This window comes from Balaenoptera physalus (assembly GCF_965194825.1).
Source record: "Balaenoptera physalus genome assembly, chromosome: 1".
NCBI lineage: Eukaryota > Metazoa > Chordata > Mammalia > Artiodactyla > Balaenopteridae > Balaenoptera > Balaenoptera physalus.
In genome coordinates, this window is record NC_138882.1 from 187,493,460 (window position 1) to 187,520,664 (window position 27,205).

Below are 27,205 nucleotides of genomic sequence, written 5' to 3' on the forward strand. Positions count from 1 at the left end.
CCCGCCCTAAGGGTTTAGTCCCAGCTCAGTCTGTGTCCAGCTTCCTAAAGCCCAGGAGCCAACGTCTGTCCCGAGGAAGAAGGTCACAGCACAATACCAGACACGCTGAAGGGGCTGATAAACGTCCCTGTGGGGAGCCAGATGGGCCCCCTCCCACGGTGCTCCCCCAGTGGTACCCAGCCTCCTCCTGAGCCTGCAGAGCACTCTGTGACCCTGCTCCCCAGAGGGTCTGGCACCTTCCACCCCACCTCCATCTCCTTCCAGGCCCGGCCCCACCCCTCGTGTCAGGTTCCGGCCGGGCGGCATGCGAACACTTAGTTATTTCAATTTTAAGAATACGATGGAGCCAGCGATGCTTAAAATGCTCGTGTTAATGGCAGCGGTCTGCAGTTTCATGTCACTTTAATAAGAACCATCTGCTGTGAGCAGGCGGCAGGCACGGCCAGCTCCCCCTCCCAGGGGCTGCCCCCTCCCCCAAATTCCACCCCCAGAGTCAGGTGGGGGATGTAGGGGCTCAGATCTGTGAGGAAGGCTGTGCTGGGGCTCCATGGCTTCCGAAGAGCAGGAGCCCCTTGAGGCGGGGGCCGGGGGTGGGACATGCAGTACCCCAGGCCGGTTCCTCCGTGCTCCCTGGCCAGGACTAAAAGGCCTGGGGAAGATCACAGGACCACCCAGCATTGGCCGCTGTAAAACTGATGGGGAGGAGGGGGCAGGGAGTGCGAGGCCCTGCCCTTGAACCCACTGTGCTCTTCCTGCAAAGTCCCCGATGGAGGCAGCTCTGGCTGTGCCGCTACAGGTCAGTCACTTTGCCTCCTGATGCCTCAGTTTTCACATCTGTAGAATGGGGGAGCTGTAACACCCACATCAGAAAGTTCTTGTGAGCATTGAGGCAGTGTGAGAGGGAAACCCCCTGCAAAAATCACCTGACCCTCATGGTGACCAGGCACAGGAGGAAGGCTGGTCTCTTCCACCACCAGGCATAGGCCAGGGCGGCTGCCAGCTTGACCACCCAGCGGTGGCTGGCACTGTGATGAAGGCAGTGTGGGTCACACAGGTGAGTGACGTCTGGCCCAGGCCTGGGAATATAACTAGTTGTAGCCAAGCTGGGAACAAAGTGCCTCTGGGGTCAGAGAATGAGCATCTCGTCCCCCACCCACTGGACCCAAGGTGTGCAAGTCCGGACGTAGTGCCAGGGCTATAGGGAGGTCCCATTGGGCAGGGGGATCTTATAGCCGCTCTGGAGGAGCAGGAGGCAGGCGCCCAGCCCCAGGGCCCCTGCCAGGAGCACGGCGCCCAGGGCTTTGAGGAAGGAAGTCCTGGTCCGGGTGAAGGAGCCGGGCGCCATGATGCCGAGCAGGGCTGTGCTGACCGTCAGCGTGTAGAGGATGGAGACCCCAGTGCTGAGTGCGACGATCTTGCCGAACTTGGCAAACGGGGCGATGATGCAGAAGAAGAGGGGCACCGTGGCGATGACCGTGGTGAGGGCGCTGGAGACGATGGCCACGCCCACGTGCCGCACAGCCTCCAGCGTCCGCCACTGGCGCCGCGAGTGCGCATCCTGGGTGTGGGTGAGAGAGAGCTGGGGCCCCAGACGCAGGAGGGGGTGCCTCCCTGCCTGGGGCTTTGGAAAGGGGGCTTGGACCCTGGATAAACACGTAACGCTGTCCAAGGCCAGCCTTGCTCTCACGGGCTCCTCATTCCACCTCCGTAAATGGGGGTAGTAACAGCACCCGGTCCCTGGGGCTGGCGTGAAGCTGAAATGGTTCCCCCGCAGCAGCTCACAGTGTACAGCACACAGTAGGGGCGCATTAAGTGTGGCTATGACAGCCAGAACACTGATGATCTGCACAGTAGGTCCTCAAACATGTGAGCCGTGATTGGAACTGATTTCCTTCTTTTGACCAAGAGCAGCTAAATGTATAACCGATTTAATTTACATATTTATGAATGTTTCACACCAACACAATTCCAAACTAAGAAAAACCAAAAACTTTACGAGACCCAGAGCTAGTTTTGGCACTGGTACCCGGGCATGTCCTCCCTAAGCCACGAGGTCCAGTGGGGACAGGGGTTGGTGGCCTCAAGGTCACGACTAGAAGGGCTCAGACTTGCTCCCCGGGCTACAGAATGAGACTTAGACTCAGGGAACCGAGAAGCAGGAAGGGACCTTGGACATCGCCTGGTTCAACCCCTCATGCTCACTTAGGGAGACAGAGGCTGGGGGGAGTGGGCCCGCCCACCGCCCACAGCAATGCTTGGGTGGAGCTGCCTTAGACCTTGAGCTCCCTGGGCGTGGAGAATGGCCCCGGAAACTGAGCCTCCTGGAACACATCCTGGCTGGGCGCTGGGCACCAGGGGTGTCCAGCTACCCTTGGGGGTCCTCACTGGCACCGAGGAGGCAGGAGACTTGTTGGGGAGCAGTGGGGCAGGCAGGGTGTTCACCTCGGCCTGGAGCGGGGGCAGGTTCTCTCCGGCCAGCAGATAGCCCTCGACCAGATGCACGCAGTAATCCACGGAGGAGCCGACGAGGATGGACAGGGAGATGGCTTCCACGGCGCCCATCTCCCAGCCGCTCCAGTACATGATGGTCACCACGAGGCAGACGATGCCTGCGGGGGGCGGGAGGTGGCGGGGAGGCAGCGTGGACCTGGTCCCACCCATACAGTCCTGGAGGGTTGCTGGACAAATTCTAAGGGCCCCTGGGGAAGGTGGTAAGGTCTACGGTGGAGCCCCCAGCTCTGGTGACAGGTGCGATGAGTAGGGACGGGGCCAGAGAGAGCTGGGAGGGGGAGGGGGGGCTGAAAGAGGGGACAAGTGCAGCAACATGTCCCTGGGACGAGAGCTACCACCTGGTGACACCTGGCTCCCCTCGGGGAGCACACGGTCCTGTGAACAACTGTCACAGAGGCTCTTTTTGCTTGGGGTGGGGAGTCGGGAAACCTTCACTGAAAAGACGGGACAGTTAAGGGTGGAGAGAAACCTGCTGACCGGAAGCCAGCAGCGAGACCCCTGCCCGCTCCTGGCCCCCGGGCCACTTACCCAAGATGCTCAGAAGCACGGGCAGCAGGAGCAGCACGTGGGTGGTGAACACGGTCACCGCAGCCACACAGATGAGCAAGGAGAGGGCCAGGCCATGCAGGGCGCTCTGCACCCCTGGGAGGGAGAGGAGAGGGCCCTCAGCTGGGCTGCACCGTGGGGCACCCGCAGTCCCCTCGCCCTCACGGGTCAGAGGTACTGGGGTTATGCAGATGGGCACCGTCACAGCTAGCTGTGTCACTCTGGGTGAGCCACTTGACTTCTCTGAGCCCCCATTTCTTCATCTGTAAAATGGGGTAATAATAGCACCTACTCCCTAGGCCTCGTTTGGAGTTTAAAGAGATAACACGGGTCAGGCCTCAGCCAGGGCTTGGCATCAAGAAGGGCTCCTAATGAGAGACCACTGCCATGAGGGTCATTACCATTACTTTTTAGGCGGCCAAATTCAGGATCAGAGAATGTGGCCAGACGCACCCAAGCAGGAGGGGACCCAAACTCTGGTCTCTGATCAGTGTTCCCGGCCACTGTGTCATCCCAGTTTCTCCAGGGCTCTTGGCCAGAATTGAGAAGACAAGTGTGGCTCAGACAGGCCAGGCCGTGCCCTTCCTGCTCCAGGTCACCTCCCCGTGTCCCTGCTGCCACCACCCACCCCACCGGGACCCTGGTGGGGGGGGGGTTGGCTGCCACTTGCCTATGATCTCCATGAAAATCTGTTTCCAGTGCTCACAGGTCTGGAAGCCGCGGTGCAGGGCTGAGCCCTCGGGCAGCGTCTTCAGCTGCTGCTGCAGGAAGCTCTCCCAGCGCAGGTAGTCCGAGTAGGTCTGGAAGGAGGACTTGCCCTTGTACGTGGTCTGCGGGGACATGAGCCAGTGAGACGGGCGGGCAGCTGTGGCCCATGCTGCTGCCCTGGTGATAGCTGGGCCGCTCTGTGACAGCTGCAGCTGGCCTCTGGCCACTTGCAAAGAGAGTGCGCTGTGTGAAAGGCGAGCCCATCCGAGATCACTTCCCAGCAGCCTCTGGGCGCACGTGTGACTCTCACAGCGGCAGCAGGTCCCCACTCAAGCAAAGTTCCCATCCCTTTCCAACAGAACCAGCTCCAACTTCCAGAGCCCCCCAGCTCCGCGTCCCACCCTCGGCCCACGCTGTCCCTCTGCCCTCTGCACAGCTTGCTCCCACCCCTCCTTCAAGCCTCAGGAGGTTTCCGTCTCCTCTAGGAAGCCTTCCTTGATGCCCCAAGACGGTCATCTTCTGGGCTCTGTAAGTCCTCGGTGCTCCCCCATCGCAGTTCTCGTCACTGCCCGGCAACCTGCCCCTCCTCTCCTGGCTGGGCTGTGAGTCTGGGAGGGCAGGTGACCTGTCTGGTCCACGGCAGCCAGCTCTGGAACTTTTATATATGTTACCTCACTGGTCCAACTCTGCTCTCCCTGAGCACAAACCAGCTTACAGCGTGTCTGTGTGCATGTGTGTGTCTGCGTGCTGGTGGGGGTCAGCTGGGAAGTGACGTCCTGTTGTGTGGAGGAGCCTGAGCAGGGATTCTCTCCTCCAACTGTCTGCGGCTTCGGCCTTTTTTAAAAAGGAGGGAAATTCAGATGCCGGCTACAACATGGATGGATGTGAAGAACGTTGTGCTAAGTGAAACGAACCAATCACAAAAAGAACAGTGCTGTGGGATTCCGCCTCTGTAGTCAAATCCATGGGGGCAGAAAGCAGAGTGGTGGCTGGAGGGGGTGCCTGGGGAGTCCGTGTTTAATGGGGACAGTTTCAGTGTTGCAAGATAAGAAGTTTTATAGATGGATGGTGGTGATAGTTGCACAACATTGTGACTATGCTTAATATTACTGAACTATACACTGAAAAATGGTTTAAATGGCTAATTTTATTATGTATATTTTACCACAATTTAAAAAAACTACGTGGGGCTTTGAAGTGGTGTCTGCGTTAGCCTGGGGCTCACTGAGGGCTTGGAGCGGGTCTGGGTCCTCCTCGTGGTGGCCAGGGGTTTGGCTGCTCGTGCAGCGAGTGGCACAGGTGGTGGGACAGAAAGCAGGGCTGGGGCCAAAGAACAAGAATCGCCATATGCCAGGTGTCATATGCCAGGTGTCATATGAATTCATTCCCCAACACCTTCACGTGACTGACCTACCCTAGCTTCTCGATGACTGCCAGAGGGCGGGCAGGGAGCCGTAACTCTAGTCTTTAGAGGAGGAACTGGAGGCTAGAGGGGATGAGTGTCTTGCTCAAGGACACAGAGCACAGCAGGATCAGAGCCAGGACTGGACCCCGGGGCTCAGCACGGAGGCAGCAGGGGCAGACCTGGCAAGTCTCACAGTGCCAAGTGCTAGGGCCAGGCCCGCAATGCCCAGGTCGGGGATGTGCGTGTGTGCAAGTGTGCATATGTGTGTGCGCATGTGTGTGCATGGGTGTGTGTGCGTGGGTGTCTCCTTGGCAGAGCCTAGGGGGTGAGAGAGGAAGCAGTGAAGTGTCGAATGGCTGGTCCCCTGTCTTCCGATCTCTCCTGGGGGGCCCAGCACGGAGGCTCTGTGGCCCCAAACCTGCCCCCTCACAGTGGCAGAGGGGAGTGTCCTGGACTGTCACCTGCCCCCGTAAAACGATGTGGACCTTGGGCTGTCGGGGAGGGAGGGTGGTGGGAGGTGGGTGGCGTCCCGTGTGGCAGAAGGGCCGAGCTTGGCGGTCAGACAGCCTGGTTTGGCACTTGATGCTGACGTCCACTAACCCCGTGACCTTGGGCAAGCAATTTCACCCCTCGTGGCCTCAGTCTCCCCTCTGAAGAACAACCACTCAGCTCTGCTCTGGGATGAGGTCCGGGGATCCGTGGTGACAATGCACTCTGTGAGGTCAGCACACTGCCCCACACCCGGTGGCCCAGCCGGGGCTCACCGACTCGAAGGCCATGGAGATCCACTGCACTCGGCCATCCTTGACGCCCACGGCCCCGTGTGACAGCTGCCCTGGGAGCAGGTGGGGCTCAGGCAGCTCCTTGCACTCGGGGTGCAACATCTGCAGGAAGGAGGAGATGCTGTAGCCTGTGGGGAGAGGGGAGAGGTGGGTCGGGGCGGGGACCCGGGAAGGGAGCACCTCTTCTCCCATCCTGCCTGCGCACGTGCACTTACCCATCTGGGTGTGTGTGCACAGGGGCACGCGCCCTTCCCCCAACCTCCTAGTGTAAAAGGTGTCTGGAACCACTGGCAATGCCATCGGGAAACCTACAACACCCATTAGCCGGCAGGGCAGAAATTGACATCTTGTGCCTTCTCAGGAAGAGCCCTGGCCTGACCCAGGTTATTATCTGGGCCAGCCCCCGGCCTCGCTCTCAGTTTTGGAAAAGCTCCTCCTGCAGGTGCGCCCTGCACACCGCACACCTCCCCATGCCCGTGCGGCTCTGCGACCGTTCACCTTTAGGCACGAGCCCGCTCTCATCTGGAAGATTCGCACGCCCCCCACCCTCGTGTGGACACACATAAGCTCGGACACGTGTCTGTAGACGCCCTCACGCCAGGCACACGCGCCCTCGGGGCTGCCCACCCTCGGGTCCCCCGCACGCACCTGAGGGCAGGCACTGGGCCCCGCCCGGCTTCACCAGCTCCGAGTTCCCCGCGATGGCCTTGCAGAGGCGACACAGGTGCCCGATTTCTTTGAAGAGGTCAAAGCTGCTGTCGTAGATGACGCTGCCCTTTCCCAAGGAGACACAAGCCAGGGCGACTGCTCAGTGAGTCGGGAACTCATTCCTGGGCCCCAACCCCGGGGAGGTACCTCCAGCAGCTCCTGCTACCATCGTCGCCAGCACTTGGAGCCCTCTGCCTGGTCACCCGCGGTCCTGCCCGAGCCTGATCTGCCCTGCCCCCGGCAGCACCTCTGCTCCCACTGCTGCCCACCCGCACGAGCCTCCCCAGCCTCCCCTCCTTGATCTTACAACGCACTCACCTGGGCTCCCTGCCTTCCCCTCTCCCTCGGCACAGCCGAGTCCCAACTGTCCTCCAGCGTCGGCCTCCTCTCCTCCCTGCCTCCCACCCCTCCTCCCTGCCTCCCCACCCCTCCTCCCTGCCTCCCCACCCCTCCTCCGAACACCTGCGGACTCCCGGTCCAGACCGGACAGATCTCCTCTGACCCCACCTGGCTCCTGAATTACTTTCTGTCTGAAACCCTGTACACCCAGCCAGGCTGACTTCCCAAGGCAGGGGTCATGACCAAGGGTACCGACATCCACGGTCCTTCCCACCGTGTCTCAGTACCCACCCAGTGCCAGGCACAGACCTCGTCACAGCTCCGTGTCAGCTCCGCTCCCCTCCAACGCCCAAGAGCCCAGCCCTGGCACAAACATGTACAAGGGGGGGAGACCACCCCGAGGGAGGGCACCATGGCCGAGGCATGCAGCGAGGGCGGTGGGCACAGGGAGGGCCCCGTGCAGGAGGAGGCGGGCAGGGAGGCTTTGCACACCTGTACTGCCCTCACCTCCGTTCCACCCCTAATGATGCGGGGCAGCTGGCTCAGGCCCCACTGTACCCAGATTCCTGGGCGATTCTAAGAGCTCAGCGCTGCTCAGTCCTCAAGAGAAATGGTGCCACGTAGCGGAGCCTGTGGGCCGGGTGAGCAGCCAAGGAGCCGAGGGCGAGTGTGCAGAGCCAGGCTGGCGGCCCCTGGGCTGGCACTAGTTCGCAAGCCTGGTGTAGCTGGGCCCTCTGGCGTCTGCCCAACGTGGGCACGCGTACCGGGTCTCCGATGACATGGTTGTCCACCTGCCGCGTGCGATTGATGCCAACGATGCCAAAGACCACGAAGACCATGGCCCCCGTGTCCACGAGCGGCCGCACCGCCGGCTTCCCGCAGCCCGTGTTCACACAGGGGTTGAAGCCGAAGGTGGCAGAGGGGCGGGCCTTGGGCGCTGCGGAGGGAGTCACAGCTGGATGGGAAGGCGGGGCCCAGCCTCCCAAGGCCCCGCCGCAGCCTCCCCGCATGTACCTTTCTCGCTGGGCACGTAGAAGAAGCCTTTGGTCGGCCCATCGGGGCTGGAGCTGAGCAGGCAGCCAGGAGGGGCCGCACACACGCGCCCGTGGAAAGGGGGCTTGCGGGACTGCGCAAAGTACAGCTTCCTGTGGAGGCAAAGGAGGCGAGGCCAGGACTGAGGCCAGGAGGGCCAGGAGCAGTGGGGGGGAGAGGCACAGGCGGCCGTGTGCTGGGGCCGGAAGAGCGCAGGGCACCGACTCGGGCTCCCCCAGCACAGGGATTCAATCTTAGGTTCAGGGCTGGGGTTTGGACACCTGTTCTTAGTCCCGCCCCTGCCAAGGCCCACCCTGTGGTCCTGCCCAAGGCACTTCCCCTCCCTGCATGTGTCTCCTCGCCTGTGGTGGGAGGGGTGGAAGAGACCAGCAGCTTCCAAACGGTCCTCGAGGGGCCCCAGGGCTAGCCTTGGGGGTCGGTGCTCAGAAGCCCCCTGCCCCACTTTAACCTGAACAGTGACAGAGCCTCAAGATTCTGTTTGAAGAAAGGATTCCACGGTTAGCTTATTCACCGCTGGACTTGATGTAGCTCAAGGCTCTTTCTAGAATGTTCTAAGCTCAGCCAGGCAGCCTGACCCCAGTGGCTACTGTATATGTGCAGCGTGAGCCCGACCCTGGAGGGGAGGCAGAGGGACACCCCCCCTCATCCCCCAAGCCGAGGTGTGCCAGGCCAGAAGGGCCCAGTGAGCCCATCTTGGTCATCCCCCTGCCCCAAGCATCACCCTCATGTGGGTGCCCAATGTCCTGAGGCCAGGCCCTGTCAGAGACCCGGTGTCACCAGTGCAGGCCCCGCGCTGCTGTTCTCTGGACTACAGCAGCAGCGGGCTCTTCCTTGCAGAGCACGTATTGTAATCTGTAATGACGCTGTGCTTGACTTGTTAGCTGCTGTCTCCCGCTAGTGAGCCCGAGGGCAGGAGTCACATCTGTCTTGTTTCCCATCCCCAGCACTAGCCCCGTGCCCGCTCACAGTCGGGGCTCAATGTTAAATGAATGAATGGATGAGAGAAAGGCCCTCGGCTGACAAGCCTCAATGGTCAGAACGTGATGGGGGGAACCTGGGAAAAGATGGCCCCAGCTGGCTCAGAGAGCCCCGAGGCACAGAGGGCAGTTGATCATTAGGTGTTCATGGGCACTTACTTCATGCCAGGCACTAGGTAGGGCGTGCGTATACAGTAGGTAAAGACAACAGACACGGGCTCTCTCCCATCACCTTACAGTCTGAGGGAGGGGGAACGTTAAATCATTTTTTTCTGAATTAACTGTAGGTATTGAGAGTGTGGATAGTGCCTTGGAGAGGAATGCAGAGTGTACTCATGCATTCATTCATTCACTCAGCAAGTGCTTCCTGAGCACCTGCTACACAGCACTAGGTGAGGGGATACAGCACAGAACAGTAAGCTAATCACGGCAGGATGCCTGCGTGCTCCTGAGCAAGGACAGGTAATCAACCAGTAGGTCAGCGTGATTCCAGGTGCTGGTAGAAGCCAGAAAGAGAGCAGCGGGGTGATGTATGGGGAGAGGTGGGTGTGGCTATTTTCGCCGGGGAGGGCGGTCTGGTCAGGGAAACCTTGTTGGGGGTGGGTAAGCATCTGGGTAAGGACCTGAATCTTGAGAACAAGTCAATCCCAGGAGGAGCTAGGGAAAAGCATCCTAGGCCCAGGGAACAGCAAATGCAAAAGCTCTGAGCTGGGAGCTGCTTGGCGTGCTGAGGGGCCAGAGGGCCGCTGCGCCTCCCGCGGGAGCCATCCAGAGGGAAGGCAGCAGATCGGGGAGCGAACTGCGGGCCTGGCGTCTTGGTGTCCCCCACTCCCCAGTCCCGGGCGAGAAACATCTGAACAGATGGGCAGAAATGGACAGGGGTTTCTTCAAGGTGTCGCGAGCGGGGCAAACAAGGGGGCCGGGCCGGCGGGAACCGACTTATCTGCAAGGCTCTGTTACCGGCTGTGCTGCTGCTCCTTGGCGGCCACGTAGAAGCTGAAGTCAAACTTCCAGCCCCGCTTGGTGTCGCAGGCCAAGGTCGTCACCATCCACTTGCCGGAGGGGCTCGCCGCCTGGAGCAGCCCTACTGTAGACATACAAGCGGTCAGCTTCTTGGTGAAGTTACCAAAAGGCGCTCTATACACCTAAGCAGTGGATTGACAGAGACAAGACAGGTGACTCTGGGAGGCTGCCTTGGCCTGGGCCCAGCCTCAGGCTCGGTCCCCTCCCTCCTTGGAATGCTCCCCACCCCCCGCCCCCATTCCAGCCCCCAGAGTCAGGGGGTAGAGCCCTGGGCAGAGGCGCAGGAGGCCTGGGTTCAAGTTTAAGGACGGAGCAAATCCTTCCCTACCTCTCTGAGCCTCAGTCCTTCCTTCAACTGAGGATTTACTCCAAGCCAGGCCCTGAGCTGGGCTCTGAGGATACGGCTGCGAGCCAGACGGGCTTGGTCCCTGCCCTCCTTCCTGGAGCTGCCAATTACGATGGCCTCAGATTCTTTTAAGGGCTTTGAATTAAATATTAGGACGATAAGGCACAGGACGAATGGGGCACTGGAAGAGGAGGCCAAACTGATAAGGATGGCCAGGAAAGGGTCCTAGGAGGAGGTGACATTTAGGCTGAGATCTGAACGGGGAGCCAGCCACGCATGAAGCTGGAAGGAAAGCCCTCCAGGCAGTGAGAACCGCAGTGCAAAGGTCAGAGTCCGGGAACGCCTCACACAGCCCATCTTTCGAATGGAAATATAAACCCCAAACAAATGAGTTGATATGTGTAACTGTCACCCTGGAGGTGTAACATGTTAAAGAAACACAAATGATTCCTGAGAGGGAAAAATCAGAGGCCTGGGTTGGCCCTGGGAGCCTCTTCTCTGGGGCGCTAGAACAGATGGCTGAGAACAACAATCTAACTAATAGCTCCCATTTTACTGGGCACTTACTACGTTCCAGATGTTACAGAACGCACAGGCCTTGCCTCATGTACCTCCAACATCCCTGGCTGGTGCCTTTCATGTCCCCGTATCACAGATGAGGAGACTGAGGCTCAGAGAGATTACATAATCTTCCCAAAGACATACAGGTTATAAATGGCAGAGCCAGGACTCGAACCCAGGCCTGGCTGACTCGGCAGCCCGTGCTCTCACCACTCTGCAGGTCCCTGCCGCAGGCCTGGCTGACGGTGGGAGAGGGTCCTCACCTGCCTGGAGCAGCTCCATCCTCGCAGGCCCTGCCCCCACCCCCATGTGGCCAGTGCCCACCAGTGTGGCATTGAGGGCCCCCTCCCCTGGTAGTGGCAGCTCCCTTAACGACAGCCAGGCTCACCTGGAAGGAGGGCACCTCCCCGTCCCCAGAGGACACGGTCTGCCAAGGGCCAGGCAGGCTGGCGTTGAGGGAGAACCTGTAGACAGCCGGGTGGCCTTTGCTCTTCACCTTGGAGACGTACACAGTGCCTGGGGAGTCTAGGGACAAACGAGGGATGGAGGAGGAGGGACAATCACCTCGACTGGCTTCCCCTAACCCTGCAACAGCCCAGCCTCTGCTCTGTTGACTGAGGAGCTGAGCCTGACCTTGGGGTCCTCTCTGAATGGTGGCTCTGTTCCTCTCTACTGGACCGAGCCCATGGCAATGATGGGGGACTGGTTGTTGGTGGTGGACACTGGATGGGGTGGAGGTATAGATGGATGCGGAGGTGGTGGTGGACACTGGATGGGGTGGTGGTATAGATGGATGGGGAGGTGGTGGCAGACACTGGATGGGGTGGAGGTATAGATGGAGGGGGAGGCGGTGGTGGACACTGGATGGGGTGGAGGTATAGATGGAGGGGGAGGTGGTGGTGGACACTGGATGGGGTGGAGGTATAGATGGAGGGGGAGGTGGTGGTGGACACTGGATGGGGTGGAGGTATAGATGGAGGGGGAGGTGGTGGCGGACACTGGATGGGGTGGTGGTATAGATGGATGGGGAGGTGGTGGCGGACACTGGATGGGGTGGAGGTATAGATGGAGGGGGGGGCGGTGGTGGACACTGGATGGGGTGGAGGTATAGATGGAGGGGGAGGTGGTGGTGGACACTGGATGGGGTGGTGGTATAGATGGACGGGGAGGCGGTGGTGGACACTGGATGGGGAGGTAGCACGGGTAGAGGGAGTGACAGTGATGGTGGGAGCCATGGTGTGATGTGCCAGTAGGGACTAGGGTAGTGGAAGTGACACCAACAACGATGCCCCAGGCATGGTGTGAACGGTGGAGGTGTGCTGCTGATGAGGATGGTGGGCACAGAGGGGTGACGATGGCCGTGTGGTGACAAGGACACACACAACTGCCCCATGTGGGGGGTTAATTCCCACATGCATCCCGGCATCCCACATCTGATGGAGACCCCAGCAGGGATAAGCCAGCCTCCAGCGTTCAGGACGCCCCAGCCCTCCCCCAGACACTCAGGATGGATTTGGCACACAAGGCAGGTTCACTGTGCACCACAAGCCAGGCTGGGGTGGTAGCAGGAAGGGATCGCCCTGTTCTGGCTGAAGAGAGCTGGTGGGACGACGGGCAAGGGCCTCAGGTTCACCCCTGCACCGACCCTTCCACGGTGACCCAAGAACACAGGCTTTTGTTCCCGAAGGAGAATCAAAGCATGGATTTAATGTGCTCTCCCCACAGGGCCCCTGCACCCTTGTACCAGGACCTCCCACTGCCCCACCCAGCCAGTGCACACTCCCCACTGACCCTGCAGGGCAGCCTCAGGCCGGCCGGCCCAGGACACCCCTGAGCCCCGCTTCTTCTTCTCCAGGGACGTCCGGATGTTGTTCTGCAGGCTGTGGGGCTTCTCCTGGAACAGACCTACCCCACCGGCACCGTGTCAGGCAGCAGGGCCTCCCTGGCTGGGCCCGGCCAAGGCTGGGACAGAGACGACCTGAAGGACATGGGCCCCAGGGCCCTCAGCTTGGGAAGGGGGTGGTATCAGGGGTCTGAAAGAAACTAGATGGAACCGAAGAAAGGACAAATGCTGACTTTACAAGAATCTTAAGGCAAAGGGAAGGAAGCTGCCAGCCCCCTCCAGAGAAAGACACGTGGCAGCTTACCCTACTCATCCACACCACGCCTCACTTCCCTCCTCTGTCAAATGGGACGACACCCAGAGGGTACCTCCAGAGGGTGGCTGAGGGACAAAAGGGGGTGCTGCATCTCATGCGCTTAGCAATGTGTCTGGCTCGTGATGAACGCTTGATAAATAGGAATAATTAGAAACGGCATGTTATCAACTAGCAGAGACAGAGGAGACCTCCTGTTTTGCCCCAAGCATTGCAGATGAGTTGTTTGTTTGTTTTTGTTTTTTAATGAGAGAAATTTTACACCTTCAAAAAACTAATACGATAATGCTAGGAGGTCGTTATCATTAATCCCATTTGACCTAGAAGCAAGCAGAGGTTCAGGGAGGTTACATGACCTTCAGGGGAAGTGAGAGGCAGAGCCCCATCAGGATCGGTCTTGTCTGCCCCTAAAGCCGAAAATCTTTTTGCTACAGCCTGAAGGGCCCCTTTAAGAGGCAGTTCAGAGGCTGAGAGATACAAGGGGCTGGGGCTGGGCTCTGGCTGGGGCCCTTCTCCAGATGTTTGCAGGAACTTCGGGATCATCCCAGGGTTTGCCCATCTGTGAAGTGGGAGCAGACAGGCCCTGAGGGACGGTGGGAGGCCTTGCAGCGGCAGTGACATTGGAGCGAAATTCGATGCCCAGGCAGGTGGGAGAGGAGCAGGGACGCGGCCAGTTTAGGAGGGGCTCCTCGGGCACCTCTCTGAGCTGCAGCCGATTATCATGCACTTGGCTAACGCCATTTACCAAGGGGAAGGCCAGGTTAATCTGAACACCACCGTAATTACATGAAGGCAATTACAGCAGTCAGCGGGTCGTCCCCCAGGAGCCGGAAGCACTCACCCAAGCGTCTTCTCATTCGGTTTCTAACCACCCGGCAAAGCTGTATGACCTTGGGTCGACTTCCCCCGCCCCAACTCCAACCTCAGGCTCCCCTCTGTAAGACGAGGGCCTGGATCAGACTAACTCTAAGGCCAGCAGACGTCTTTATCTCACCTCTTAGCTCATCCCCGGCACACGCTCCATCACCAAGTCCTGTGGGTTTCACCTCCTAAGAACCTCTTGTCTTCACTGTCACCATCGGCCACACCGGCTCCGGCCCCCACCGTCTCTTGTCTAGATGACTGCACGAGACTCCCGCCTGGGCTCCCAGCCACGCTCCATGCTGGCCCTCCGACCACACAGCAGCTTCTCTGCTTAAAGCCCTCCACTAGCTTCCAGTGCCGATTACAATACAATCCAGACTCCTCACTGTACCCCAGCAGGCCCTGGCCCAGCCCATCTGGCTAGCCTTAGCTCCTGCAACTACCTCCATCAGACTTGGCCCTGGTCTTTCCCACTCTGGTGCTCCCCTCTGCCTAGACCGCTTCCCTCCTCTCCTCTCCCAGCTTGGCCAACTCCTTCCCTCCCTCCCCCCACCACCCAGGCAGGCTAAGTCTTGCCTTAGACATTCCCTCCTCCAGGAATAAGGCTTCCACGATGCTGAGCTCCCCAGTCGCCCTCCTTTTAGTCCACCACAGCTCAGATCTACTATTATATGGCCTGCCCCAGCAGTGGAATGGACTCCCTGAGCTCGAGAAGCCTGTCCTGCCCACTGCGGTCTCCCCAGCACCAGCACAGCTGGCACCCAGTAAGTATTCGTTTAATGAAACGTGAAAACACTGAGGCTTAGAGGTGGAGTGATTTGCCTGAGGTCATACTGTGATGGGGAGCCTGGATCTCACATCTCTCGTCTTGGAGACGTGGACTCCAAAAGGGGCAGGGGCCCACAGGGGACACCCTGGCAGGAAACCCTCACCTGAACAGGTGATGCAGGAGATGCCCTCGGCGCTCAAGTTGTACTTGAGGTCCAGCAGCACCTGGATGTTGGTATCCGGCCGGAAGAGCAGCGGGGCCCGGCTGGCGGGGCGGAGCCGGCTGGCGAACACCAGGGACAGGATGAGGATGGAGACAAAGAGGCCTGCGAGGAAAGGATGCTGCGCTAGGCAGGGCTGGGGCTGGGGGTGGGGGCATGCACAGCGGGGCTTCCAGAGCCCTGGGAAAGAGCTGCTCCCTCTGTGGGGATGGGAGGGGGAAAGGGGGGCAGGTATCCCAAGGGAGCAGGCAAAGGCCCAGCGTGCCAGCCTGTGGGTGAGGCTGCTAGGGTTCCGTCCCTTGGAGGTAGCGGCCGGTTGTCACATGTGTCACTGGTGGTCAGACTATAAGCTATAAGCTCACATTCCTGGACAAAAGCCAGCCCCCATCTTAGAGCCCTTAACAGTTTATAAAGAGCCAGCGTATCCACTTGATCTTACACAGACCTAAATACAGTCAATGATGATAATAATGATAATAATAATAATAGGAGCACTTAACTTTCATTGAGCACTTACTACATGCCTTGCACTGGGCTAAGTTCTTTACACACACTGTGGCTTTCCTCACAACTGCCTTAGTAGATAGATACTATTCTTACCCTCACTTATAGGACAGGAAACAGAGGCTCAGACTAACTGGCACAGTCAAGGTGACGCTGCTAGAACACGGCAGAATTAGGATTCCAACTTAGCCAAGCTGGTCTAAATCCAGAGCCCAAGCACTCGGCGCTCTGCTCTGCTGCCCAGCATCATGACTGGCACGTAGTAGGTGCTCAATAAGCAACAGCTATCGCAGAACCAGCTTTATTCTATGCAGGAAGGGGGTAAAGCTCCGAGAGAGCGAGGGACACCAGCCCAGGTTTCTGACCTCTAGCTCATTTGGGGAACTGGGGCGGGCTCCCAATGCCTGCACGTTTTTTGCATGGGGCGGGGTCTGTCCTCCACGTCTTAGGCACTGGGAGAAACTGCAAGATGGGGGGAAGGAGAGTGGACAGCCCACTTACCCACAATCACCCAACGGCTCTTGACGGCCGACCACAGGACCCAGTGGTGCAGCAGCTCCTGCAGCTGGGCGATGAGCTGCCCCCGGCTGCCCCCGTCGGGGGCTGGCTGCAGGCCCTTGGGGGGCACAGACACCAGGGACGCGTCTCCCAGCTCCAGCGACACTGCCGGGGCAGAGCAGTGGCCTGTCAGAGGGCTGGCCCAGAAGCGGGCCAGAGCCCACCCTGGTCCCTGCCCTCTCCAGGGAAGCGCAAACGCTCGATGGGGATCTCGTCCTGCCCCCCGCTCAGGACCGGCCTGTCCTCACACCAGCTCGCCAAGGGCTACTTCCCCCGGCCGAGGCAGCCCCTGGGTCCCGGCAGGCTCAGCGGGACAGGCCCGCACCAGCTCTCACCTGGCTCCTCCTCCACATTGAGCAAGGGGATGTCATCGTCCAGGTAGGGCATGGGGCCCTGAGCAGGGCTGCCCCCAGCCCGCTCGGCAGCAGCAAACACGTCCCCGGGGAAGTGCAGGGAGCTCTTGCAGCCGCACTTCTGGTGGCAGCTGCGGAGACAGTGGGAGGAGGGGGTGAGTCCTGGGTGTCCAGGGAACGGGGGGAAGGTCCCGGCTACATGTGAACCCAGGTATCACACCGCTGCCGACCGCTCACACAGGACTCGCATCACAGGTTTCCAGGAGCCTGCACCTGAGTTCTCTCCAGCGCCATCTCCCCTGGGGCCCTTGGGTGCCACTCTTCCTCTGGGGACACAAATGGTGACAACAGCCATCACCCAGAGAGAGGGGATGATGGCTCGCTGCTGCCCAAGCATCAAGGTGACCAACGCAGGGGAATCATGGCTACCGCGTCGTGCGCCCAGGGCCCTGGCACCAGGAGGACGGGGAAGCGGGGCTGGGCTGAGGACGTGGCTGAGGCCTCGGCTGGAGTGCACGTGAGGGAGACAAGGCTCACCCTAGGGACTGGGGACGAGAACAATGCACACGGTGAATGTGCCAGGAATACTACGTGCCAGGAATACTACGTGCCAGGAATACTACGTGCCAGGCAGTGAGCGAGATTCTCTCATCAATCCTCACGGGGTTACATGTACCCATTCTATAGAACAGGAAGCTGAGATGCAGAGAGGTTACGTAACATATCTAAGGGTCCGCAGCCGCCAGGCAAAGAGGCTGAGGCTGGAGCCCAGGACTGGGAAGACTGCTGCGTCCACTGCCCCAGACTCGGGGGCGGGACAGGGCGGGCTTAGTTGGTGTCTCTGTAGAGATTAGAAACAAGGAGCCCTTTACCCAAGACACTTTGCTTCTATGTCACAAAACTGTCAGAGAAATAGTCAAATCTGAACGTCTATAGTGCAGACCGCTGTGCCTCAGCCAGAGTGCCCTTGTCCAGTGCCCAACCCGTACCACCATACATGGCGGCCCTGAAGCAGGAGGTATGTGTGGGAGAGCTGAGGAGTGCGTCCCGGGCCTGAGTCTGAGCCCCTCGCTGCCCCTCCTGGGCTCACCATGGTCAGGTGGACACTGTCATGGACCCCTGACAGTCCTGCCCTCGCATGCCCTGCCCCAAGCCCAGACCCTCCATCATTCCTCAGGACTCCCAACCCAGGCAGCCACCCAGGCTGGATTCCATTTGGTCACTGTCTCCGCCGCCCCCCACCCCGCCACTGACCACCTGGCCCACGAGACCCCAACCCCTAGACCTTCAGCAGTGGCTCTGGGCCGATCCATTCAACTCTGCACACCACTCACTGCACCTTAATATTGTTCCTCCCCCAAGATGAGAACCTTGAGGACATTTAACGTGGCGGCTAAGAGCATGGGATCCAGTCAGATTATGTGGTCTAAATCTCAGCCCCACTGCCTATTAAATGGGTAACCTTGAGAAAGTTGCCCAACTGCTCCAAGCTTCTGTTTCCTTGTCTATAAAATGGGTGAAATAAGAGGACCCAGCTGCCAGGGTCCTTGGGGAGGGTGGCAGTAAGATCTCGTACAAAAGCTCATTGCCCACTTCCTGGCACATAGTAGGTGATCAGATGTAACTACTGGACAGGATTCTCTTCTTCCTCTGCTCCCCCAGTAGTGCCCAGCATAGGACTGGGCATACAGAAGGTGCTCAATGGTGAATCACGAGGCTCTTGGGAGATAGGAGGGTGTGCTGAATGGCCCCCCAAGGGCCTGCTATAGATATTCTGTGAGAGGAGGACGCGACCCGCTGCCTGGCTCACCTGGTCTGGCAGGCACTCTCCAGCGGTGCCATATAAAGGCTCCAGATGCCCAGGGCAGCAGGCATGGTGAAGAGCACAGCCAGCCAGCAGCAGGACACGATGAGAGACATGAACAGGCCGAAGTCGTGGACGGCCGGGATCTGGCAATGGGGAAGTAGAGGGGGGATGTGGGACTATCAGGCCTGGAGCCCAGGGAGCCTGGGGGCTCTGCAGAGAGGCACTCAGGACCCCCGACCACCCTCAGACGGAGGCAGGATGAGGAGGCCGGGGCTGCTGGGACAGAGGCACTGGCCTAGGAGGACGTCAGAGGGCCGGGCTGGTGCCAGGGGCGGGGCAGGGGAGGAAGAGTCCCACCTCTGGTCCACGCTGCAGCCCTCTGCCCGGAACAGCGCTCAGCACAGAGCTAGCGCTCCATAACTGTCATTACGTGAAGGACAGAGGAAGACACGCCCTGTTGGAGCAGGCCACGTGTCAGCGAGGGGGAAGGGAGGGAAAGCTGCTGTGATGGGAGTAGGGAGGCTGGGTGTGCTTCCTGCACAGGGTGTGGCAGCCAGAAGGAAACTGTAGCCAACAAGCAGACAGGCCTTCACTGTTTGTGAAACACTTTCACAGTCATCTCATGTCAGTCCCTGATGATCCACACATGAGGAAAGCGAGGCTCAGAGAGGTTAAACAACCTGCCGAAGGTCACACAGCCAGAAAATGGCAGAGGTGGGATGTGAACCCAGCTCTGCCTGTTTTCTGGATGTGGTTCTCGAGGAAGGCCTGGGGAATCCCAAAGCACCTAGTGGTTTCTAGACGGGATCCTCAGGCCAGGTCATAAAACCTCTCAGATTCAGGCAGGCTCACTGTCCTGCAGGCTCTGTTGACACCAAGGACCTGGTCTAAGATCCTTCTCCTGAGCCCACCTCAGACGTGAAGGAGCGTGGGGCCAGCGAGAGAAAAGTGAGTGTGAGGAATGACCACGTGGTGTGAAGCCAGTGGGTGGAGAGGGCCCTGAACCCCGGTCAGGAGACCGGGCAGGCTCACCACTTACCAGCTGGGGGACCTTTGGAAACTGCCAAACGCCCTTCAGGACAGAGGCTGGATTATCATTAACGAGCATCAATAAGAAACACTATTTGTATTATTTTAATTCTCCCATTTGTTAAGTTCTGGTAATGATGATTAGTAGCAAAAATGGACTCTAAGCGGGGGAGGGGTAAATTGGGAGATGGGGATTGACATATACACACTACTACATATAAAATAGATAACTAATAAGGACCTACTGTATAGCACAGGGAACTCTACTGAATACTCTGTAATGGCCTATATGGGAAAAGAATCTAAAAAAGAGTGGATATATGTAAATGTATAACTGATTCACTTTGCTGTACACCAGCAACTAACACAACACTGTAAATCAACTATACTCCATTAAAAATTTTTTTAAAAATGAGAAAAAAGTGGACTCTAGGGACGTGGCAGGAACCTTGAGGCAGAGGCTGCGTGGCCCCAAGAGAAGGGGCGGGTAGGAAGAGCAGAGACCGGGGGCCAGGTGTGCACGGGAGGGACGGGGAGGTCAGGTCGGGGGGGAGGGCGGGCTCCCACCTGGGAGAAGACGTTAGCTGCGTAGGCGGCAGCCGTGGTCAGGGAGGTGAAGAAGGTGGCCTTGCCCGCCGTCTGGATGGTATGGGCCATCCGCAGCTGCGGGTCTTCCAGGTGGGTGGCCTGGCGGTAGGTGTTGATGAACACAAAGACGTCGTCCACGCCTACAGGAGGGAGTCCCGGGCCAGCAGGTCTCAGGATCACTCTGCTGTGTCCATGGTCAGACCCAACCTGGGCAGGAACCCAAGCCCCACCCTCCATGCTCCTTGCTCCTCACCCACGCCCCCACCAGAACCAGGCCCTTTCCTCCAAATCTTAGCCCCCTTCCCACCTTTCCCACCGTTCTTAACCTCCACCAGAATAGCTACCCATTCCTTCCACCCCTTGGGGGCTCCACCCATCATATGCCAAGGATCACCCACCACTCATATTCTACCCACCCACTACCCCAATTCCAAGGCTCCGAGGTCTGAAAGGGGACTTTTTGGAGCCCCCATGGAAGCCAGGCTTTGCCTCCTGGAAGAAGGCCCTTCTGGGGACAGAGTTCCCAAGTTCCCAAGGCCCATTACCATGGCAACAGAGGCAACTCACCAATGCCCACTATCACAAAGGCAGCCACCCCATTGAGGATGCCCAAGTACTGGATACCAAAGACCACATGGTACAGGAAGAGTGCCACCAGGCAGCTGAGGCCGATGCTGGCAATTCCGAAGAAGGACAGGAACACTGGGCAGGGCAAGAGGCACAGGGGACAGATAGAGTGGGGGGACCCAGAGGAACACACCTCTTTGGTGTCCCTGGCCCCTGCTGGGTCCTGCCTCACCCCGCACCCCCACCCCCAGGGAGTACCTCCACCACCCCATCTGAGCCCAGCACAGTTTTTTGCACCCGGAGAAGGGGCTGGACAGGAGGCCTGAGTGGCAAATGAAACCATTTTTGAGTAAGTCAAGTTGTTTATGGGCCCTCATCTTTGCAGAACTTGTCTCAAGTGCTAGTAGGGAATTATTATATATTTACATCTGTCACCCCAGTAGACTAGAGGTTCCGTGGGGGTAGGAAGTGTGTCTGTGATGTTCACCATGTGTCTGGATCCCTGGCACCTTAGAGCATCTGGCACATAGTTGGTGCCCAATTAATATCTGTTACATGGACGAATGAATGTCTTTTCCATTTGTGAAGGTATGACCAATCTCTCATTCATTTGAGCAACAGAGAGTACCTACTGTATATGCAGAAAGAAGCAGCTAGGGTATATGGGGAGATGGTGGTGGAAAAGTAAACTGGGGTACAAAGGGCAGCTGACAGGCACTATAGAACAGGGTACAGAATAATTCATAAGGTGTCCAATACTCCAGACTCCCCAAAACTTATCAGCAAGTTTACTGGCAAGAAAAAGATGGTCAAAGGGAAAAAGGTTCAACTGTGGGAGGTCATGGGGCTGGGGGCCCTTGGGCACGGCCCAACCTGCCTCTGAACCTCAGTCTACCTGCCTGGGGTTAGAAGGTGATGTCTGAGCACCCCTCCCCCCACCAGTTCTGACAGTGGATTCAAGACCATTTCTGGCATTCCTGAGCAGGAAGGCTTTGTCCAGAGAGAAGCACACTGGAAGAAGAGAAGGGGCTGGCTCCACACAGGGCTTTTGAAGAAACCCTACCTGAGCAGGAGGTGAGAATGTAGACGAGGGCGGCAATGCAGCTGCTGCTGATGAAGGCCAGGAGCATGTCATTGTTGAAGGTTCTGCGAACCTCATAATCAAAGAGGTCCGTCCCCCCATACAGAACCTGCACTTTGCTGAAGAAGGGAGGACACAGAGAGAGGAAAGACGGAGTGGATCAGAGATAGAGGAGGACTGGGAGCCATCCACCTCACCAGTGTCTCTTTACCTTGGCTGTACATTATGATCACCTGGGGGACTTCCAAAAATCCTGATGTCCAGGCCATACTCTAGACAAATGAAATCAGAATGTTTGGGGTGGGACTGAATTATCAGTGAGGTTGAGACCACTGCTCTACACAAATAATAATCAATTATAGCCAAATTCTGTCATCTTCCAATTCTCAATTATTCACAGCAAAATTCTAAATTCAAACCAGCTTCCAGATACTGTTTTATACCGCTAGTGTGCATTTAACAGCAGTTATTCTTAATAAGAAAAACTTAACCAAGCAAGTCAAGTTGAGTTTTAAAATACAAACAGGAGTGAGATCTGCTTCTGGCCAAGATGGAGTAACAAGATGAAATCTAGATTTACCTTCCCAGTGAAACTAATGAAAAAAATAAGAAAATACATGAGACATGAGATAACAAAGAATGGTGATCTCTGAGAGGTGAGAAACAAAATGGACCCTATGCTTACCCTGACTTACTGGCTTGAGAGAGTTTCCAGGCTTCACTGCAGCCTAATATATGGGTTAGTGACTTCTCAAAAGAGGCTGAAAGTTTTCCAAACTTGATGAAAACTATAAACTCATTGATTCAAAAGGCTCAAGCAATGGACCCCAAGCCCCCCCAAACCATGAATAAAACAACAACAATGCACATCATAATCAAATTGCTCAAAATCAGTGACCAAGATAAAATCTTAAAAGCAGCCTGAGGAAAAAGATGCATTACACACAGAGGAACAAAAATAAGGATGACAGCAGATTTCTCTTCAGAAACAATGCAAGTGAGAAGATGATGGAGCAAGGTCCTTTATCAACTGGGGAAAAAGTCAACCCAGAATTCTATACCCAGAATTCTATATTTTGAAAAATATATTTCAAAAACAAAGGCAAAATAAAGACTTTTTCAGTATACAAAAGCTGAAAGGGGGCTTCCCTGGTGGCACAGTGGTTAAGAATCCGCCTGCCGATGCAGGGGACATGGGTTCGAGCCCTGGTCCGGGAAGATCCCACATGCCGTGGAGCAACTAAGCCCGTGTGCCACAACTACTGAGCCTGCACTCTAGAGCTCGGGAGCCACAACTATTGAGCCTGCATGCCACAACTACTGAAGCCTGCACATCTAGAGCCTGTGCTCTGCAACAAGAGAAGCCACCGCAATGAGAAGCCTGCGCACCGCAACGAAGAATAGCCCTCACTTGCCACAACTAGAGAAAGCCCGCACACAGCAACTAAGACCCAACTCAGACAAAAATAAATAAATTTTTTAAAAGTCTGAACGAATTCATCTCCAGTACACCTGCACTACAAGAGATGTTAAAGGAAGTCCTTCAGGCAGAAGGAAAATGATTACAGATGGAAATATACATCTACACAAAGGAATAAAAAGGACTGGAAATGGTAACAACATGAAAAATGTACAAAATTTTCTTATTCTTATGTAAATCTTTTAAAAAGATAACTGACCGTTTAAACAGAAATAATAATAATGTGGTATGGGGTTTATAACATATATGAAAATAAAATATATGACAACAATAGCATAAAGGCCAGGAAGAAGGAAATGGTGGTATACTATTCATATATAGTATACACTATACATGAAGTGGTTTAACATCATTTGAAGATACACTGATAATTTAAGGATGTATACTATAAACCTTGAAGCAACCACTAAACTAAATATTTATAGCTAAAAAAACAACAAAGGAAATAAAATGGAATAATAAAAAATTCTCAGTCTAGGGGCTTCCCTGGTGGCGCAGTGGTTGAGAGTCTGCCTGCTAATGCAGGGGACACGGGTTCGAGCCCTGGTCTGGGAGGATCCCACATGCCGCGGAGCAACTGGGCCCGTGAGCCACAACTACTGAGCCTGCGCGTCTGGAGCCTGTGCTCCACAACAAGAGAGGCCACGACAGTGAGAGGCCCGCGCACCGCGATGAAGAGTGGCCCCCGCTTGCCACAACTGGAGAAAGCCCTCGCACAGAAACGAAGACCCAACACAGCCAAAAATAAATATAAATAAATAAATTAATTAAAAAAAAAAATTCTCAGTCTAAAAGAAGGCAGAAGAGAGGAAAAAGGGAACTAAGAATATATGGGACAAAGAGAATAAAATAAAATAGTCTTAAGTCTAACCATATTAACAATGCATTAACTGTAAATGATCTAAACACCCCAATTAAAAGGCAGAGACAGTCAGATTAGATTTAAAAAAAATCAAGACCCAGCTGCCTACAAGAAACTCACTTTAAATATAGACACAAATAGGTTAAAAACAAAAGTGCAGAAAAAAATATACCATGCTGACATGAATCAAAAGAAAGCTGGAGTTGTTACATTAATAACAAATGAAATCAATTTCAGAGCAAAGAATATTACTAAGGATAAAGAAAGTAATTTAAAAATGATAAAGGGCTCAGTTCGTTAAAAGAATACAACAATACTACATGCTTTGGATCTAACAACAGAGCTTTAAAATACATGAAGCAAAAACTGATAGAAATGAAAAAAGAAATAGACAAACCTGCAATGATAGTTGAACATTTCAAAACCCCTTTTCTCAATGATTGCTAGAACAAGTAGACAGAAGATCAGTAAGGATATAGAAGACTTGAAAAACAACCAAGCAGCCAACTTGACTTAATTGACATTTATAGAATACTCCACCAAACAACAGCAAAATATATATTCTTTTCAAGTGCATAGGGAACATTTAGCAAGACAGACCATACCCTGGACCATAAAACAAAACTCAATAAATTTAGAATAACTTAAGTCACACAAAGCATGTTCTCTGACCATGATAGAATTAAATTCAAAATTAGCAACAAAACACTATCTGGGAAATTCATAAATATTTGGAGACAAACACATTTTTAAATAATACAAGGGTCAAAGAAGAGATCAAAAGGGAAAATTGAAAGTATTCTGAATTGAATGAAAATGAAAGCATATGTCAAAATGTGTGAGATGAGCTAAAACAATGCTCAAAGGTAATTTTATAGCAATAAACACCTATATTAGAAAAGGAGAAAGCTTTCAAATCAATGACCTCAGCTTCTACTGCAAGAAAGAACAAGAGAAAATTATATATAAAGTAGGTGTAAGAAAGGAAATAATGAAGATCAGAGCATAAATATATAAATATATAAATAAACAAACAGAAAGATACTAAAGAAAAATCAATGAAACCAAAAGCTAGTTCTTTGAGAAGATCAATAAGATTGATAAACTTCTAGCCAGACTAATCATGAAAAAAGGAGATAAAACACACATGAAAGAAGGGACATCACTACAGTTTTTATAAATATTCAAAGATAATAAGGAATATTATGAATCACTTTGACATTTTAATGAAATGTCATTTGACAGTTTGACAATTTCATTTGACAATTTAAATGAAATGGACAAATTTCATGAAATATACTACCAAAACTTGTGCAAGAACATAGAAATAACTTTAATAGCCCTATATGTATATTTAAGAATTGAATTTGTAGTTAAAACCTTCCCATAAAGAAAACTCCAGATCCAGACAGTTTCATTGGTGAATTTTATCAAACATTTAAGGAAGAATAATACCAGTTCTATACAAACTCTCCAGACAACTGAAGAGAGGAGAATACTTTCCACCTCATTCTGTAAAACATTTTGATACCAAAATCAAACAGATATTACAAGAAAACTATAGCCTAGTATCCATCATGAACATATACCAATGAACAAAGAATACAAATAGAATCTAACACTATATAAAAAGGATGATATATCATGACCAAGGGGGATTTACCCTAAGAATGCAAGGATGGTTTAAAATTAAAAACTCAATCAATGTAATTCACCATATTAAACGAAAAAAGAAATACTGTATGATCTCTCTCTAGATGCAGAAAAAACATTTGAGAAAACTGAATATTCCTTATTGATTAAAAAAAAAAAAGACACCAGCAAATTAGGAATAGAAGGGAACTTCCTTAACCTGATAAAGGACAGCTACAAAAAACCTACATACTTTGGTCAGGGATAATACAGGGTTGTCCATTCTCATCACTTATTCAACATTGTACTGGATGTTCTAGCCAGTGCATTCAGGCAAGAGAAAGAAATAAAAGGCATCCAAATTGGAAAGCAAGAAGTAAAACTGTCTTTGTTAGCAAAAGACATAATTAACTATGTAGAAAATCAAATGTAATCTACCAAAAATCTTCTAGAACTTATAAGGGAGCTTAGCAAGGTTGCAGGACCCAAAGTCAATTATATTTCTATATACTAGCAACTAACAATAGCCAAATGAAATTTTTTAAAACATACCATTTACAATAGCATGAGAATATGAAATAGGGATAAATCTGACAAAAGACATCATATACACCACATTCATTAGTCACAAGACTAATATTGTTAAGATGTCAGTTCCCCTCAAATTGATCTGTGTATTTGACACAATCATAATCAAGATCCCAGCAGACTTTTATTTGGAGAAATGGACAAGCTGATTCTAAAATTCATAGGGAAATGCAAAGGACCTAGAATAACTAAAACAACTTTGAAAAAGAACAACAAAGCTGGAAGACTAACACTTGGACAAGACATGGTATAAAGCTACCATAATCAAGACAGTGTAATACTGGTGTGCAAATAAAAAATAGATCAATGGAACAGAACAGAGCATCCAGAAACAGACTCACATATATACGGACAAAAGATTTTTGTCCAAGATGCAAAGGCAATTCGTGAAGAAAGAATGATCTTTTCAACAAATGATGCTGGAACAACTGGATAGTCATATAAAAATAATAAATAAATATCGGCACGTTACAATATATACAAAGTGTTTATAGTGTATGCCTTGCACCATATACAAAGATTAATTAAAAATGGAATATCACAGATCTAAATGTAAAACCAGTTTTAAAGTGATCAAAAGATCTAAATAGCCACCAATGAAGATAAATGGATGTCAAATAAGCATGTGAACATCACTGGTAATTAGGGAAATTCAAATTCAAATTGCAATGAGATATCACCACACACCTAGTAGAATGGCTAAAATTTTTTACACTGACCATACCAAGTGTTAGAGAGGTTGTGGAGGAACTGGAATTCTTATACACTGGGTGGGAATACAAAATGGTACAACCAATCTGGAAAACAATTTGGCAGTTTCTTAAAAAGTTAAACACACACCTACCATATGATCTAGTCATTTCACTCCTAGGTATTTATCTAAGACATATGAAAGCACTTGTTCACACAAAGGCTTGCTCATAGCAGCTCTATCTGCAATAGCCAAACCTGGAAACAACCCAAATACCCATAAACAGGTGAGTGGATGAACAAAAGGTGGCATCTCCACACAATGGATACTACTCAGCATTTAAAAAGAATAAACCATCTACATATGCAACAACATGGATACAATTCAAAATAATTAGGCTGAGTGAAAGAGAGCAATCAAAATTGTGCATACTATATGATGTCATGTATATAAAACTCTAGAAAATGAAAATGAATATACAGTGATAAAAAACAGAA

The 27,205-nt window shown here is 53.8% G+C and overlaps 1 protein-coding gene across 5 annotated transcripts in view; it reads right to left on the reverse strand.

The window, feature by feature from the left end:
- Nucleotides 1-353: 353 nt before the first annotated feature.
- The window catches only part of DISP3 (dispatched RND transporter family member 3), a 53,288-nt gene continuing 26,436 nt past the window's right edge, over nucleotides 354-27,205 (reverse strand). For 3 of the 5 annotated variants that reach the window (XM_082463660.1, XM_082463661.1, XM_082463662.1), the window contains 18 exons: nucleotides 21,438-21,574; nucleotides 20,375-20,509; nucleotides 19,787-19,947; nucleotides 18,194-18,333; nucleotides 16,366-16,514; nucleotides 15,974-16,135; nucleotides 14,912-15,073; nucleotides 12,751-12,864; nucleotides 11,348-11,484; nucleotides 9,990-10,174; nucleotides 8,014-8,144; nucleotides 7,764-7,954; nucleotides 6,601-6,727; nucleotides 5,935-6,080; nucleotides 3,728-3,887; nucleotides 3,040-3,153; nucleotides 2,443-2,609; nucleotides 354-1,558 (listed from right to left, as the gene is read on the reverse strand). In XM_082463660.1, the coding sequence (XP_082319786.1) occupies nucleotides 1,196-1,558; nucleotides 2,443-2,609; nucleotides 3,040-3,153; nucleotides 3,728-3,887; nucleotides 5,935-6,080; nucleotides 6,601-6,727; nucleotides 7,764-7,954; nucleotides 8,014-8,144; nucleotides 9,990-10,174; nucleotides 11,348-11,484; nucleotides 12,751-12,864; nucleotides 14,912-15,073; nucleotides 15,974-16,135; nucleotides 16,366-16,514; nucleotides 18,194-18,333; nucleotides 19,787-19,947; nucleotides 20,375-20,509; nucleotides 21,438-21,574 (2,881 nt within the window). In that variant the 3' untranslated portion in view covers nucleotides 354-1,195. The remainder of the gene's footprint in view (nucleotides 1,559-2,442; nucleotides 2,610-3,039; nucleotides 3,154-3,727; nucleotides 3,888-5,934; nucleotides 6,081-6,600; nucleotides 6,728-7,763; nucleotides 7,955-8,013; nucleotides 8,145-9,989; nucleotides 10,175-11,347; nucleotides 11,485-12,750; nucleotides 12,865-14,911; nucleotides 15,074-15,973; nucleotides 16,136-16,365; nucleotides 16,515-18,193; nucleotides 18,334-19,786; nucleotides 19,948-20,374; nucleotides 20,510-21,437; nucleotides 21,575-27,205) is intronic. The other 2 variants (XM_082463663.1, XM_082463664.1) reach the window with 2 other exon arrangements.